General features: G+C 37.4%; 1 protein-coding gene across 1 annotated transcript in view; it reads left to right on the top strand.

Moving 5' to 3' along the window:
* The window catches only part of DACH2 (dachshund family transcription factor 2), a 933,902-nt gene that overhangs the window by 643,244 nt on the left and 274,145 nt on the right, over positions 1-16,513 (top strand). The window contains exon 8 of the mRNA XM_061137595.1: positions 2,485-2,568. Coding sequence (XP_060993578.1) covers positions 2,485-2,568 — 84 coding nt within the window. The remainder of the gene's footprint in view (positions 1-2,484; positions 2,569-16,513) is intronic.

Genomic DNA, 16,513 nt, shown 5'->3' with positions numbered 1-16,513 from the left:
TATATGATTTTCAAGAATCTCAACAATTTAAATATTAACAGAGGATGAGATGGTTGGATGGCATTACTGACTCAATGGACATAAGTTTGAGCAAATTTCAGGAGATAGTGTGTCCATGGGATCATAAAGAGTCAGACACGACTTAGTGACTGAACAACAGCAACAATAATTTAGATAAAAAATATTTGGCATGATGTTTTACACATTTTTTTATTGTTTCAGAAGTCTTCCACCTAGGACATTGTTCCATAAATAGTATAATATATTGTCAGTGATCTGGCATACTGGAGACTCTAATCTTGTCACAGTCTGGCACTTACTAACTATGAGATTTTGGGTATGTCACTTAACCACCATACGTATCTTTACCTAACATGAATATGATTGGGCTTCTAGGTGGCACTAGTAGTAAAGAACCTGCCTGACAATTCAAGAGACATAGAGATGTGGGTTCGACCCCTGGGTCAGGAAGATTCCCTGGAGGAGGGCATAGCAACCCGCTCCACTATTCTTGCCTGGAGAATCCCATGGACAGAGGAGACTGACAGGCTACAGTCCATGGCATTGCAGAGTCACACACTACTGAAGTGACCTGGAACCCGCACACATGCATAGATATGATTATTGCTCTGCTTATTGCACTGGAGTTTTGTGAGGTCAATGCAATGATATGTGGTAAAACACTTCAGAAATTTAAAGCACTAAGGAAATGTGAGGGATAAGCATTATTTTTCTCTGTGTGGCTTTACCTTGATTGCTTATCAACTGATGTCTGATCCTACTCAGGTATACAGATATTACCCAGTGCAGTCAGCTATAACAAATTCTCATATATGATAATTATGAGTCAGGTGAGCTAAGTAAAATCTTTGTTAATCTTTTATACCTACACACGTCCAATTTTGTAAGTATCCATTTCCTCTAGGGAAAATAATTTCTGCTCTTCTTTTAATCTTACTATTGGGACATTTTTTCATGTAAACTCTAAATTTTTGCACTTCATAATAATGATCACCTCAAGTCTCTCCAAAGTAATGTTTTTATGTAGGAAGAATGGAATTTGAGGGATTAGGGAAGGTTTTAGGTTCTGGATTTGTTCTGGGAAAGGACAAAGATGATTTCACTCTTGTGGAAATTCATCTAAGTCTCATTTAGCTTATCAATATTGCATATTCTTTGTAGCTATTTAGCTTCATAGTGAGCTCAGTGAGTCACAAATCTGTCTCCCCATTATAATCGCCTATGGAGGGTTTACAAATATGGATGCCCATGCCACACACTCAGTCTCATGTACCTGGTCTGGTATAGAGCCTAGCAGCAGTATTATGATTTGTTTTTTAATATATCCTCAGAAGATTCTAATGTGCAGCCAGAGTTAAGAACCACTGAATTAGAACTTTTAGCTAATATCCATACTGGAGTAAATTTAATTCCTAGACGAAGTGACAGATGTCTTCTAGTTTTACTCTGTTCTGTGGATACAGTCTAATTTACTTGTTACAATATTGTGTGCACCTGATTCAAGGGAGTCTTAGGATATAGCCAGATGACCATTAAGCAATCAGGAAACACATATTCTTCTATTAGAATAATCTTTGTATAGATGAGGGAGGGGGAGGAGAGGAAAAGGGGAGAGATAATTATTTAGAGTACTGGTTATAAGCAGAGCACATAGGGAACTATTGGTACTCTGTGATACACATATTTTAAAGGATGGCTTATGTTTAGAAATAAAATATATCAAAGCAATATAGTAAAAAAAAAATCTTGACAACATAAAGCATTTCTAATTCCACTGACAGTAATTATACTCTCTATGCACATTCTACAATTATTGAAGCATGATAATGAGATTGTCTATAACCGAATAAAAAGTTTTGATGATTTTTGTTTTAAAGTGACCATATTTATTGATTGTGCTATATAATATTTTAATAAAGTATAACTAAAGAAAATTAATTAAACTGAAATTGGCATGATTTTCCTCTTTCAATATAAATGTTTTGCAAAGTACTTACAACAATGACCAGAAAATTATATCATATCTATTAATTTTGCTATATATTTGCAAAAACACTCTAAGGTAAATTAGAGACATAATTATTTTAAACTCATAAGATTAAATGCAAAATCCATTTCAGAAGCATTTTTGGAATTATATTATTGATTATAGAGGTAAATAGCTAATTTGCACATGAATTTTAAAAGAAAAAATATTTTAAATGATTTAAAGACATATGTTAAAAATTATATATGTACTATGCATTAATTATACTTTAAAAATCATGTGATTGAGCAGCTTATTGATTTTTAAATTGCATGATCATCATACCAACAGAAATCTTTTCAGTGGTTCAGAAGTAGAAATGTATAAAATTCATGTTAGTTATTTATTGGAGTAAAATAGCTACTTATGTAATGCTTTTCTGCTCTTCTTTTGGATGTTTTGTAAGAAAATTACTCAATTAAATCTTTTACTTATAGTTATGATGCCCAACAATAGAGAAGACCTTATTGTTGAACAGGATACTGGACCAACTATCAAAAAATTCCAAAGGGAAAATAAAGGTAAAATAATTTTTGCTTATTTAATGTACATATAAAGATTGGACACTAACTCACTGAACATCCTATTGCTGTATATTGTATACACATTTCCCTCAGTCAGAATAGATCTATACTGACTTTGGATAAATTATTTTTGTAGTAAAAAATAATATTTACCTGAATTTTATTTGATATTACAAATAACATATTAACCCAAAGTTTCTTGGTGTCTGTGGTTGGAAGTTTTACCCTAGCCCTTTATATTATGCCTGATTAGAGACATCTGATTCTAGTTTTATTATGTTTGTACTTTGCTGACTATATTTAAATTAATCACCATTTATGGTTATGTTTGAAAAACTTGAGTTGCTATCATACAAGAGAGATGTTCTCCTCAACATGCAAAAGTGATTTTAAAGTTTACCTGATTTGGACATTTCAAATGAAATTTTAGCAAGCTACTCCAATCAGGTATTTACCTAGAATGATGATAGATATGACATCAGTCTGGCTTATAATCAACTGAAAAATGTGTAATTTCTGCACAGCATCCAACTTTTTCTTAGGATATCTGTTTGAAGAAGGTAGGGAGAATAAGAATTTCAGTCACACTTCCTTGATATGAAAACTGAGTACAACTTTGTTTAAAAGACTTAAGGTAAGAGTAAAGGAAAATATATCAGCATATGTTATAGGCTATGCATTATGATTGTCATCATGAATTTATTAACTCTAAGCTAAAGAACATAAGCTAACAGATAACTTGTCAGATCACCAGATGGTCTGATTGTACTTCACTATTAGGATGCATTTTTCTGTCTTTAATAAAGATGCTCATAATATGTAGGAAATAAAAAAAAAAAAAAAAAAACCTCTCCATGAACAACTGAGGAGTTGATAGAGAATTTTCTTTTACTTTTTCTCTAAACTTAACTTGCTTTCTAATTACCTAGATGAGCATTTTAGTTAGAATTTGAAATAGTCTAGGATTTTAGTTTCATTGATCCATGTTTGGTTTCCTTGACATGTTTTGTCATTTCGTATCCAAAGGCTATACTCTCTGGGGCCCAAGTTGTAAATGCTTGATTTCAGAAAAGTTTTCAGAGTGGGAGAAGTCAAGTAGAGCATATTAAACTACCCAAACACTTACAGAGGTAATGGAACTGTAGTTAAAGATGAAACTTCATTCATAACTCAGCAACAATTTGTTCCTGAAACCTCTTTCCCAGCAAGTCATGACAGTTTGAAGGACAGCTTGGTAGTAAAGCAGATTTTCTAGGAAAATCTTAAGCTGTACAAGATACACATGGTTCCATCAGAACTGCAAACCCCATAAGTCACAGTGGCATTTAGGACTGGCTTGTGTGCTGCAATGCTCAAGGACACGCTGCTATATCTTATGAAGGATCAGCTGGAGTGCTAGTACAGATGTACAGTAACTGAATTTCATAAAAATACACAGTGGTATGCACTGGTATTTTTGAGTCTCTTGCTGTGGAATGGCACAGTTACACTCATTTGAAATAGGTTGGTCACACATCCTGATGAGGATATTAATAGACAGGAGTGACATATTAAAATGCATTTCTTCAGTTATAAGGGAAAGCTTTCTCTTTTTCTGATTTATTCATTTCTTGATTTATTTGGCTTAGGGTCATTGTTTATTTTATTTTATTTTTTGTTTCTTAAATTTTTATTTCTCTATTTTTAAATTAATTTATTTATCTTAATTGAAGGCTAATTACTTTACAATATTGTAGTGGCTTTTGCCATAAAGTGACATGAATTAGCCATGGGTGTACATGTGTTACCCATCCTGAACCGCCCCCCCCCCCCCCGCACCTCCTTCCCCATCCCTTCCCTCCGGGTCATCCCAGTACACTGGTCCTGAGCACCCTGTCTCATGCATCGAATCTAGACTGGTGATCTATTTCACATCTGGTACTGTACATATTTCAGTGCTATTCTCTCAAATCATTCCACTCTCACCTTCTCCCACAGAGTCCAAAAGACTGTTCTTTACATCTGTGTCTTTTTTGTTGTCTTGCCTATATGGTCGTGGTTACCATCTTTCTAAATTCCGTATATATGCGTTAATATACTGTATTGGTGTTTTTCTTTCTGACTTACTCCACTCTGTATAAGAGGCTCCAGTTTCATCCACTTCATTAGAACTGCTTCAAATGAATTATTTTTAATAGCTGAGTAATATGCCATTGTGTATATGTATTACAACTTTCTTATACACTTGTTTGCTGATGGACATCTAGGTTGTTTCCATGACCTAACTATTGTAAACAGTGCTGTGATGAACATTGGGGTACACGTGTCTCTTTCAATTCTGGTTTCCTTGGTGAGTATGCCCAGCAGTGGGATTGCTGGGTCGTATGGCAGTTCTATTTTCAATTTTTTAAGGAGTATCCAAACTTTTCTCAGTAGTGGCTGTACTAGTTTGCATTCCCACCAATGGTATAAGAGGGTTCCCTTTTCTCTACACCCTCTCCAGCATTTATTGTTTGTAGACATTTTGATAGCAGCCCTTCTGACTGGCGTGGGATGGTACTTTGTTGTGGTTTTCATTTGCATTTCTCTGATAATGAGTGATATTGAGCATCTATTCATTTGTTTGTTAGCCATCTGTAGTCTTCTTTGGGGAAATATCTGTTGAGTTTTTGGACCATTTTTTCATTGGGTCGTTTATTTTTCTGGAATTGAGTTGCATGAGCTGCTTGCATATATTTGAGATTAATTCTTTGTCAGTTGCTTCGTTTGATATTATTTTCTCCCATTCTCAAGGCTGTCTTTTCATCTTCCTTATAGTTTCCTTCGTTGTGCCAAAGCTTTTAAGTTTAATTGGGCCCCATGTGCTCATTTTTGCTTTTATTTCCATTACTCTGGGAGGAGAGCCATAGAGGATCCTGCTGTGTTGCTAGTCTTACATTTAGATCTTTAATCAATTTTGAGTTTATTTTTGTGTATGGTGTTAGAAAGTATTCTAGTTTCATTCTTTTACAAGTGGCTGACCAGTTTTCCCAAGACCACTTGTTAAAGAGATTGTCTTTTCTCCATTGCATATTCTTGCCTCCTTTGTCAAAGACAAGGTGTCCATAGGTATGTGGATTTACCTCTGGCTTTCTATTTTGTTCTATTGATCTATATTTCTGTCTTTGTGCCAGTACCATACTGTCCCGATGACTGTAGATTTGTAGTATAGTATGAAGTCAGGCATACTGATCCCTTCAGTTTCATTCATTTTTCTCAAGATTGCTTTGGCTATTCAAGGATTTTAGTAGTTCTATACAAATTGTGAAATTATTTGTTCAAGTTCTCTGAAAAATACATTGGTATCTTGACAGGAATTGCATTGAATCTATAGATTGCTTTAGGTAGTATACTCATTTTCACTATATTGCTTCTTCCGATCCATTAACAAGGTATATTTCTCCATCTATTTGTGTCATCTTTGATTTCTTTCATCAGTGGTTTATAGTTTTCTATATATATGCCTTTTGTTTCTTTAGGTAGATTTATTCCTAAGGATTTTTTTTTTTCTTTTCATTGCAATGGTGAATGGAATTGTTTCCTTAATTTTTCTTTCTGTCTTCTCATTGTTAGTATACAGGAATGCAAGGCATTTCTGTGTGTAATTTTATATCCTGCAACTTTACTACATTCATTGATTAGCTCTAGTAATTTTCTGGTGGAGTCTTTAGGATTTTCTATGTAGAGGATCATGTCATCTGCAAACAGTGAGAGTTTTGCTTCTTCTTTTCAAACCTGGTTTCCTTTTATTGCTTTTTCTTCTCTGATTGCTGTGGCTAAAACTTCCAAAACTATGTTGAATAGTAGTGATGAGAGTGGCACCCTTGTCTTGTTCCTGACTTTAGGGGAAATGCTTTCAATTTTTCACCATTGAGGATAATGTTTGCTGTGGGTTTACCATATAAGCCTTTTACTATGTTGAAGTATGTTCCTTCTATGCATTCTTTCTGGAGGTTGTTTTTTTTTTTTTTTTTAAATCATAAATGATTGTATTTTGTCAAAGGCTTCTCTGCCTCCATTGAGATAATAATATGGTTTTTATCTCTCAATTTGTTAATGTGGTGCATCACATTGTTTGATTTGTGAATATTGAAGAATCCTTGCATCTCTGGGATAAAGCCCCCTTGGTCATGATGTATGATGTTTTTAATATGTTGTTGGATTATGTTTGCTAGAATTTTGGTGATGATTTTTTCATCTATGTTCATCAGTGATATTGGCCTGCAGTTTTCTTTTTTTGTGGCTTCTTTGTCTGGTTTTGGTATTAGGGAGATGGTGGCCTCATAGAAGGCGTTTGGAAGTTTACCTTCCTCTCCAGTTTTCTGGAAGATTTTGAGTAGGTTAGATATTAGCTCTTCTCTAAATTTTTGGTAGAATTCCCCTATGAAGCATCTGATCCTGGGATTTTGTTTAGTAGAAGATTTCTGATTACAGTTTCGATTTCCGTGCTTGTGATGTGTCTGGGAATATTTTCTATTTCTTTCTGGTTCAGTTTTGAAAGGTTATACTTTGCTAAGAATTTGTCCATTTCTTCCAAGTTGTCTATTTTATTGACATACAGTTGCTGATAGTAGTTTCTTATGATCCTTTGTACTTCTGTCTTGTCTGTTGTGATTTCTCCATGTGCATTTCTAATTTTGTTGATTTGATTATTATCCCTTTTTCTCTTGATGAGTCTGGATAATGGTTTATCTATTTTATTTATCTTCTCAAAGTACAGCTTTTAGCTTTCTTGATTTTTACTATGGCCTCCTTTGTTTCCTTTGGATTTATTTCTGCCCTAATTTTTATGACTTCTTTCCTTGTAATAACCCTGGGGTTCTTCAATTCTTCTTTTTCTAATTGCTTCCTGTGTAGAGTTAGGTTCTTCATTTAATTTTTCTCTTGTTTCTTGAGGTAACCCTGTATTGTTATGAACCTTCCCCTTAGCATGGCTTTTACTGAATCCCATAAGTTTTGGGTTGCCGTGTGTTCATTTTCATTTGTTTCTATGCATATTTTGATTTCTTTTTGGATTTCTTCTGTTATTTGTTGTTTTTTTAGAAGCATGTTGTTTAGCCTCCATATGTTTGTATTTTTAATAGTTTTTTTTCCCCCCGTGAAAGTGAAGTCACTCAGTTGTGTCTGACTCTTTTCGACCCCATGAGACTGTAGCCTACCAGGCTCCTCAGTCCATGGGATTTTCCAGGCAAGAGTACTGGAGTGGGTTGTCATTTCCTTCTCCAGGGGACCTTCCCAACCCAGGGATTGAACTCGGGTCTCCCACATTGCAGGCAGACTCTTTACCGTCTGAACCACCAGGGAAGCCCCTGTCCTGTAGTTGGCATCTAATCTTACCACACTGTGATCAGGAAAGAGGCTTGAAAATATTTCAATTTTTTGAACTTACCAAGGCTAGATTTATGGCCCAGGATGTGATCTATCTTGGAGAAGGTTTTCTTTGCACTTGAGAAAAAAGTTGAAATTCATTGTTTTGGGGTGAAATGTCCTATAGATATCAATTATGTCTAACTAGTCCATTGTATCATTTAAAATTCGTATTTCCTTGCTAATTTTCTGTTTAGTTGATCTCTCCATAGTTGTGAGTAGGCTCTTAAAGTCTCCGACTATTATTGTGTTACTGCTAATTCCCCCTTTCATACTTGTTAGCATTGCCTTACATAGTGCAGTGCTCCTATATTGGGTGCATATATATTTATAATTACTATATCTTCTTCTTGGATCAATCATTTGATCATTATGTAGTGTCCTTCTTTGTTTCTTTTCACGGCCTTTATTTCAAAGTCTATTTTATATGATATGAGTATTGCTACTCCTGCTTTCTTTTGGTCTATATTTGCATGAAATATCTTTTTCCAGCCCTTCACTTTCGTTCTGTATGTGTCCCTTGTTTTGAGGTGGTTCTCTTGTAGACAGCGTATATAGGGGTCTTGTTTTTGTATCCATTCAGCCAGTCTTTGTCTTTTGTTTGGGGCATTCAATCCATTTACATTTAAGGTAATTATTGATAAGTATGATCCCTTTGCCATTCACTTTGTTGTTTTCGGTTTGAGTTTATAAACCTTTTATGTGTTTGCTGTCCAGAAAAGATCCTTTAGCATTTGTTGAAGAGCTGGATTTGTGGTGCTGAATTCTCTCAGCTTTTGTTTGTCTGTAAAGCTTTTGATTTCTCCTTCATCTTTGAGTGAGATCTTTCTGGGTACAGTAATCTGGGTTGTAGGTGTTTCTCTTTCATCACTTTCAGTATGTCCTGCCATTCCCTTCTGGCCTCACAAATTTCTATTGAGAGTTCAGCTGTTATCCTTATGGGAATCCCCTTGTGTGTTATTTGTTGCCTTTCCCTTGCTGCGTTTTATATTTGCTCTTTGTGTTTGATCTTCTTTAATTTGATTAATATGTGTCTTGAGGTGTTTCACCTTGGGTTTATCCTGTTTGGGACTCTCTGGGTTTCTTGAACTTAGGTGGCTATTTCCTTCGCCATTTTAGGGAAGATTTCAACATTATATCCTCAAGTACTTTCTCATGGCGTTTCTTTTTGTCTTCTTATTCTGGGACTCCTATGATTCAAATGTTGGTGCATTTAACATTGTCCCAGAGGTCTCTGAATTGTCCTCATTTCCTTTAATTCTTTTTTCCTTTCTGCTTCATTTATTTCCACCATTCTATCTTCCACCTCACTCATCCTCTCTTCTGCCTCAGTTATTCCACTGTTGGTTCCCTCCAGAGTGCTTTTGATCTCAATTATTGTATTGTTCATTATTGATTGACTCTTTTTTTATTTCTTCTGTGTGCTTGTTAAACATTTCTTGAATATTCTCAATCCTTGTGTCTAGTCTCTTTATCTGTACCTCCATTTTGTTTTTAAAATTTTGGATCATCTCTACTATCATTATTCTGCATTATTTTTAAGGTAGACTCCCTATGTCCTCCTCTTTTGTTAGGTTTGGTGGACATTTATCATGTTCTTTTACCTGCTGAATATTTCTCTGCCTTTTCATTTTGTTTAGATTGGTGTGTTTGGGGTGGCCTTTCTGTGTTCTGGAATTTTGTAGTTCTTCTTATTGTGGAGGTTCCTCTGTAAGGGTGGGGTTGGACTAGTGGCTTGTCAAGGTTTCCTGGTTAGGGAAGCTTGCATCAGTGTTCTGGTGGGTTGAGCTGGATCTCTTCTCTCTGGATTGCAATGAAGTGTCCAGCAGTGAGTTTTGATGTGTCTGTGGGTTTAGTGTGACTTTTGGCTGCCTGTATTTTAATGATAAGGCTTATGTTTCTGTGTTGTTGGAGAATTAGCTTGGTATGTCTTGCTCAGAAACTTGTTAGCTCTTAGGTAGAGCTTGGTTTCAGTATAGTTATGGACGCTTTTGGATGAGTTCTTGTCGATTAATGTTCCCTAGAGTCAGGAGTTTTCTGGTTTTCTCAAGTTTGGGATTTAAGTCTCCTGCATCTGGCCTTCAGTCTTATTCTTACAGTAGCCTCAAGACTTCTCCATCAATACTGCACTGATGATAAAACATATAGGTTAATGCTTAAAAGATTCTTGACAGTGAGGGACACCCAGAGATGGTAACAGAGTTACATATAGAAGAGAAGAGGGAGGAAGGAGGTAGAGATGGCAAGAAGGAGAAGAAAGGGAGTCAAAAGGAGAGGGACAAATCTAGCCAGTAGTCAGTTCCCTAAGTGTTCTCCACAGACTGGAACACCCAAAGAGATTCACAGAGTTAGGTAGAGAAGAGGAGTTGGAGTGAGAAGACAGAGGTGACCTGGGGGAGAAAAAGGAGAGTCAAAAGGACAGAGAGCAGTCAAGCCAGTAATCACAGCCCTAAGTTAAAATGGGTACTGAAGATTAGATTCTTAAAGGTACAAAATTGATAACAAATACCAAAAAAACAAAGATTAAAAATCTAGAGTAGAGTTTAGACTATCAAAAAACACAATATTAAAAAAGTCACAAAAATTAATACACACACACACACACACACACACACACACACACACATGAAATTGGGTTTAAAAATCGGGTATTTTTTTTGCAAGGTAATAGTAAGTTATAAAAATGAAAGTTAAAGGAGTATTAAAGAAGTTAAAATTTTAAAAATATTTAGAAATTAAGAAGTGATAATAGTAAAATATTTCTAGGAATTTCTCTGGAGCTGTTGAGGGCAATGTGGAGTCAGTTCAGTTTCAGATGGTTCCTTATACCAGCTTATAGTTCTTCTCAAGGTCTATTGACCCTTTCCAATGTTCAGTTCAGTTCAGTTCAGTCGCTCAGTCATGTCCGACTCTTTGCGACCCCATGAATCACAGCATGTCAGGCCTCCCTGTCCATCACAAACTCCCGGAGTTTACTCAAACTCATGCCCATCAAGTCGGTGATGCCATACAGTCATCTCATCCTCTGTCGTCCCCTTCTCCTCCTGCCCCCAATCCCTCCCAGCATCAGGGTCTTTTCCAATGAGTCAACTCTTTGCACAAGGTGGCCAAAGTATTGGAGTTTCAGCTTCAGCATCAGTTCTTCCAATGAACACCCAGGACTTATCTCCTTCAGGATGGACTGGTTGGATCTCCTTGCAGTCCAAGGGACTCTCAAGAGTCTTCTCCAACACTGCAGTTCAAAAGCATCAATTTTTCGGCGCTCAGCTTTGTTCACAGTCCAACTCTCACATCCATACATGACCACTGGAAAAACCATAGCCTTGACCAGACGGACCTTTGTTGGCAAAGTAATGTCTCTGCTTTTTAATATGCTTTCTAGGTTGGTCCTAACTTTCCTTCCAAGGAGTAAGCGTCTTTTAATTTCATGGCTGCAATCACCATCTGCAGTGATTTTGGAGCCCCCCAAAATAAAGTCTGACACTGTTTCCACAGCCTCCCCATCTATTTGCCATGAAGTGATGGGACCAGATGCCATGATCTTAGTTTTCTGAATGTTGAGCTTTAAGCCAACTTTTTCACTCTCCTCTTTCACTTTCATCAAGAGGCTCTTTAGTTCCTCTTCACTCTCTGCCATAAGGGTGGTGTCATCTGCATATCTGAGGTTATTGATATTTCTCCTGGCAATCTTAATTCCAGCTTGTGCTTCTTCCAACCCAGTGTTTCTCATGATGTACTCTGCATATAAGTTAAATAAGCAGGGTGACAATATACAGCATTGACATACTCCTTTTCCTCTTTGGAACCAGTCTGTTGTTCCATGTCCAGTTCTAACTGTTGCTTCCTGGCCTGCATGCAGGTTTCTCAAGAGGCAGGTCAGGTGGTCTGGTATTCCCATCTCCTTCAGAATTTTCCACAGTTTATTGTGATCCACACGGTCGAAGGCTTTAGCCTAGTCAATAAAGCAGAAATAGATGTTTTTCTGGAACTCTCTTGCTTTTTCAATGATCCAGCAGATATTGACAATTTGATCTTGGTTCCTCTGCCTTCTCTAAAACCAGCTTGAACATCTGGAAGTTCTAGGTTCATATATTGCTGAAGCCTGGCTTGGAGAATTTTGAGTATTACTTTCCTAGCATGTGAGATAAGTGCAATTGTGCGGTAGTTTGAGCATTCTTTGGGATTGCCTTTCTTAGGGATTGGAATGAAAACTGACCTTTTCCTGTCCTGTGGCCACTGCTGAGTTTTCCAGATTTGCTGGCATATTGAGTGCAGCACTTTCACAGCATCATCTTTCAGGATTTGAAATAGCTCAGCTGGAATTCTTTCCAATGTAGTCAGTGGTAACTACAAGGTTTTAATCTGTTGCACTTTTCACTACCAAAGCAGTTCCCTCTTCTTTGTGTAATTCAGCTTCCTCAGTTTGCAAGTTTCTTCAGTGTCTAATTTCTGCTCTGACACAAGGGGGAGAAGTTGGTCACTTATTTAAGCTCACTTGTTCAATTGTGCTTTGGGGAGGGAGGGACACTGCAAACAAATATCACTGGCATGTGCGGGAAGTGCTCACAGTGCCTGGACCACACTGGGTTTGACCCTGATCATGGCATGTGTGCTTTTCTGGTCTACACTGCTCAGATTCCCAGTTTCTCCCCAGGGGAACTGTCCAAATCAGGCCCAGGATTGCATGCACTTCCCAGGTCTAAGCCACTCAGGTTCGGGTTCTCAGGTACTCTACAAAGTCACTGATTCTTTTGGGCCTTCCTTTTGTGCCCTTCCCAGGACCAAGCAGCTCAGATGACCAGGTGCTTGGCAAGCACACTCTCCCAGGTGTATGGTGTGTCTTATCACCTTCCTGGTCCCAGCTGCTCAGTTTCCTGGTTGCACCATGAGAGCGCCATCTCAGGTGTGCCATGTGTCTCCCCTGGGGAGCTGATCTCAGGCTGTGACCCTCCTGGTGGATATCCACCATCCACAATCCCAGGAAGACTTAGTTAGCAACTTGGAGCCTGCTCACAATTTGGTGGAGGATGCCATATCTGGGGCCAAGATTGCTCCTTGCCTTCCAGCTCTGGCTGTTGCCCCCCTGCCTCTCTTCCTCTGGTGGGGAGATGGGCGGATCCACAGCCAGCTAGCTCTCCTGTGGTATTTTCTCAGTCCTTTGTTCCGTGAGTGGACCAGGCTGTGCCTTAGGTTAGAGCTCTTCACGGGATAGTTCTCTCTCTCTCTCTTTTTTTCTCTCTCTGACTATCCCACAGTTTGGGTTGCTATCTCACATTAACTCCCTCAGATTGTCATCAGGGCATTCAGGCCCCATCCTTACCCTAAGCATTCAAACTGCACCTCTGTGTTCAGCCCCTGCTCTCTGCTGGTGGCTGTGAGCATCTGGGCTACTTCTCCACTGGGAATTGCGATTAGGCGCATATTCTGTTGTTGTTGTTGTTGTTTTCCCTCCCAGTTATGTTGCCCTGAGATTCCAAAACTCCCCACAGACCCACCGGTGAGAGGGTTTACTGGTGTTGGGAAATTTCTCCTCATTCATGACTCCCTCCCTGGGGCCGGGTCTCCATCCCTAACTCTTTTGTCTCCCATTTTGCCTTTTATATTTTGTCCTACCTCCTTTCAAAGAGAATGGGCTGCCTTTCTGGTGTCCTCCGTCAGTGTTCAGAAGTTGTTTTGTGGAATTTTCTCAACATTCAAATGGTCTTTTTTAATGAATTTGTGGGGGACAAAGAGTTATCCCCATCCTATTCCTCTGTCATCTTAGGACTGCCCCTCAGGGTCATTAAAAAGCTTCCTTTTAAATGAGATTTTTTACGTCAGGTTCTACCAGCTGCATTTGTGGTATTATGATAAAATATATTTTCCTGAAATAGATTTTAGTTCTTAAAAGGGAATGCAGTTTAAAGTAGAAGTCTCAACATTCATTAAGTTTGACAAGTAGGCAGTTTATACAACTGTGGCAAACATATGTTTTCACATCTGTTTTGAGTAATATCATCATGATTTTATTGAGTAATATCATTCATGGTTCTGGAAATTAGAAAATGCCAGCTTTGCTGTTATGTCTAAATTTTCAGAAAATGAAATATTAGAATATGCTTCATGTAGCCCACCTCTTGCTCTATCTTATAAAATTAGGTGACAGACAGTGTGATATATATCTCAAGTGATAATCTGCATTTTGCCTTGAGTTTTCATATGCAGACATTTTATAGTCTATATTATCTAGGCTTTCCTGGCAGTGATGTCCCTTTATATTGTGTCCAATATGAATTATCAAAATTGATATTTTTGTTTTGACTCAAGTATTAATATTTTTACTAAACTTTGATTTTACTTTTCCACATATATTCAAACAAATTGACTAAATCAATTACATGTTATGACATTGTGTTACATAATTTATTAGCAATCAGTTTTGGGATTCTCTGGAGTAGAGACTTTGGGACTATCCACTCTACTTCAACCATGTGGAAGCAAAGGCACAAAGAAAGGCCCTCTGACCTTGGCAGTCATTGGTCTCTTAAAATGCTAGCAGGAATATAGGGGCTTTTTGATAATTTGCATTTGGCATTGACTGTATCTATTGAAAACTTTATATGTAAAAGAAGTGCCAATGATCAAACTTTGGAATGCTATCTAAATATTGGAACAATAAATTTATCATCAGCCCCAATACTTGAGTCAACTAAAACATTACATTTTAAGTCAGTCCACGGGCTACAGATGCAAAGATAATGGTTTGAACATCCTTAAGAATCTTAAGAACATAAAGTATATTTAATCTAAGTTAAAGGTGAAAGTGAAATTGTTAGTCGCTCAGTCATTTCCAACTCTTTGCAACCCCATGTGCGGTAGCCCACAAGGCTCCTCTGTACATGGAATTCTCTAGGAAAGAATCCTGGAGTATGTAGCCATTCCCTTCTCCAGGGAATCTTCCTGGCCCAGGGATCGAACCCAGGTCTCCTGCACTGCAGGCAGATTCTTTGCCACTGAGCCACCAGGGAAGCCCAAAACAAGATACTATTTATAGTATACTGAAATAAAGATACTATTATAGCATCAGTGCATGTCCTAAAGCCTCTGCTAATCTGAAATTAGCCTATCTGTGTAAAAATAAATGAAAATAAAGGTACTATCTTTTTTTTTTCTTTTACAAATATGCTAATTTAAGTTTGGAGTTTCTCTGGTGGCTCAGACGGTAAAGAATCTGCCTGCAATGTGGGAAACCTGGGTTCAGTTCCTGGGTTTGGAAGATCCCCTGGAGAAGGAAATGACTATCCATTCAGGAGTGTTTGGACTATGTATATGTATATATATTCAGTTCCAAAGTGGTGTCCAATTCTTTGTGACCCTATGGATTGCAGGCCACCAGGCTCCTCTGTCCATATGGATTCTCCAGGAAACAATATTGGAGTAGGTTGCCGTGCCCTCTTGCAATGAATCTTCCCATCCCATGGATCGAACTTGTGATATCCTTCATTGCAGGTGGATTCTTTACCCTGAGCCTTGGGGAAAGCTTGGGGGTGTATACAGACACTATAATGTAAATATTTTCTCTTTCCTTAATTTTTCTTTTTTCTGTTTTCACATTGTTAGTGTATAGGAATGCAAGGGAGGTCTGTGTGTTAATTGTGTATCCTGCATCTTTACCATATTCATTGATTATCTCTAGCAATTTTCTGGTGGAGTATTTAGGGTTTTCTTTGTAGAGGATCATGTCATCTGCAAACAGTGAGAGTTTTTCTTCTTCGTTTTCAATCTGGATTCCTTTTACTTTTCTTCTCTTATTGCTGTGGCTAAATATTCCAGAACTATGTTGAATAGTAGTGGTGAGAGTGGGCACTCTTGTCTTGTTCCCGACTTTAGGGAAAATGCTTTCAGTTTTTCACCATTGAGGATAATGTTTGCTGTGGGTTTATCATATATGACTTTCATTATGTTGAAATATGTTCCTTCTATGTCTGCTTTCTGGAGTTTTTTTGCTTTTCTATTATCATAAATGGATGTTGAATTCTGTCAAAGCCTTTCTCTGCATTTATTGACATAATTATATCGTTTTAGGTTTCAATTTGTTAATATGATGCATCACATTGATTGATTTGCAAATATTGAAGAATCCTTGCATCCCTGGGATAGAGCCCACTTGGTCATGATGTATGATGTTTTTAATATGTTGTTGGATGCTGTTTGCTACAAATTTGTTGAGAATTTTTGCATCTATGTTCATCAATTATACTGTCCTGTTTTCTTTTTTTCCTTCTTTCTTTCTTTCTTTTTCTTTTTTTTTTGTGGCATCTTTGTCTGGTTTTGGTCTTAGGGTGATGGTGGCCTCATAGAATGAATTTGGAAGTTTACCTTCCTCTCCAATATTCTGGAAGAATTTGAGTAGGATAGGTGTTAGCTCTTCTCTAAACTTTTTGGTAGAATTCCCTGTGAAGCCATCTGGTCCTGGGATTTTGTTTAGTGGAAGATTTCTGATTACAGTTTTTATTTCTTTGCTTGTGATAAGTCTGTGAAGATTTTCTGTTTCCTCCTGGTTCAGGTTTGGAAGATT

This window comes from Dama dama, chromosome X, assembly GCF_033118175.1.
Source record: "Dama dama isolate Ldn47 chromosome X, ASM3311817v1, whole genome shotgun sequence".
In the NCBI taxonomy this organism is placed as follows: Eukaryota; Metazoa; Chordata; class Mammalia; order Artiodactyla; family Cervidae; genus Dama; species Dama dama.
Note: the sequence above shows the minus strand (reverse complement) of the source record. Positions and strands in the feature narration are given on the sequence as shown.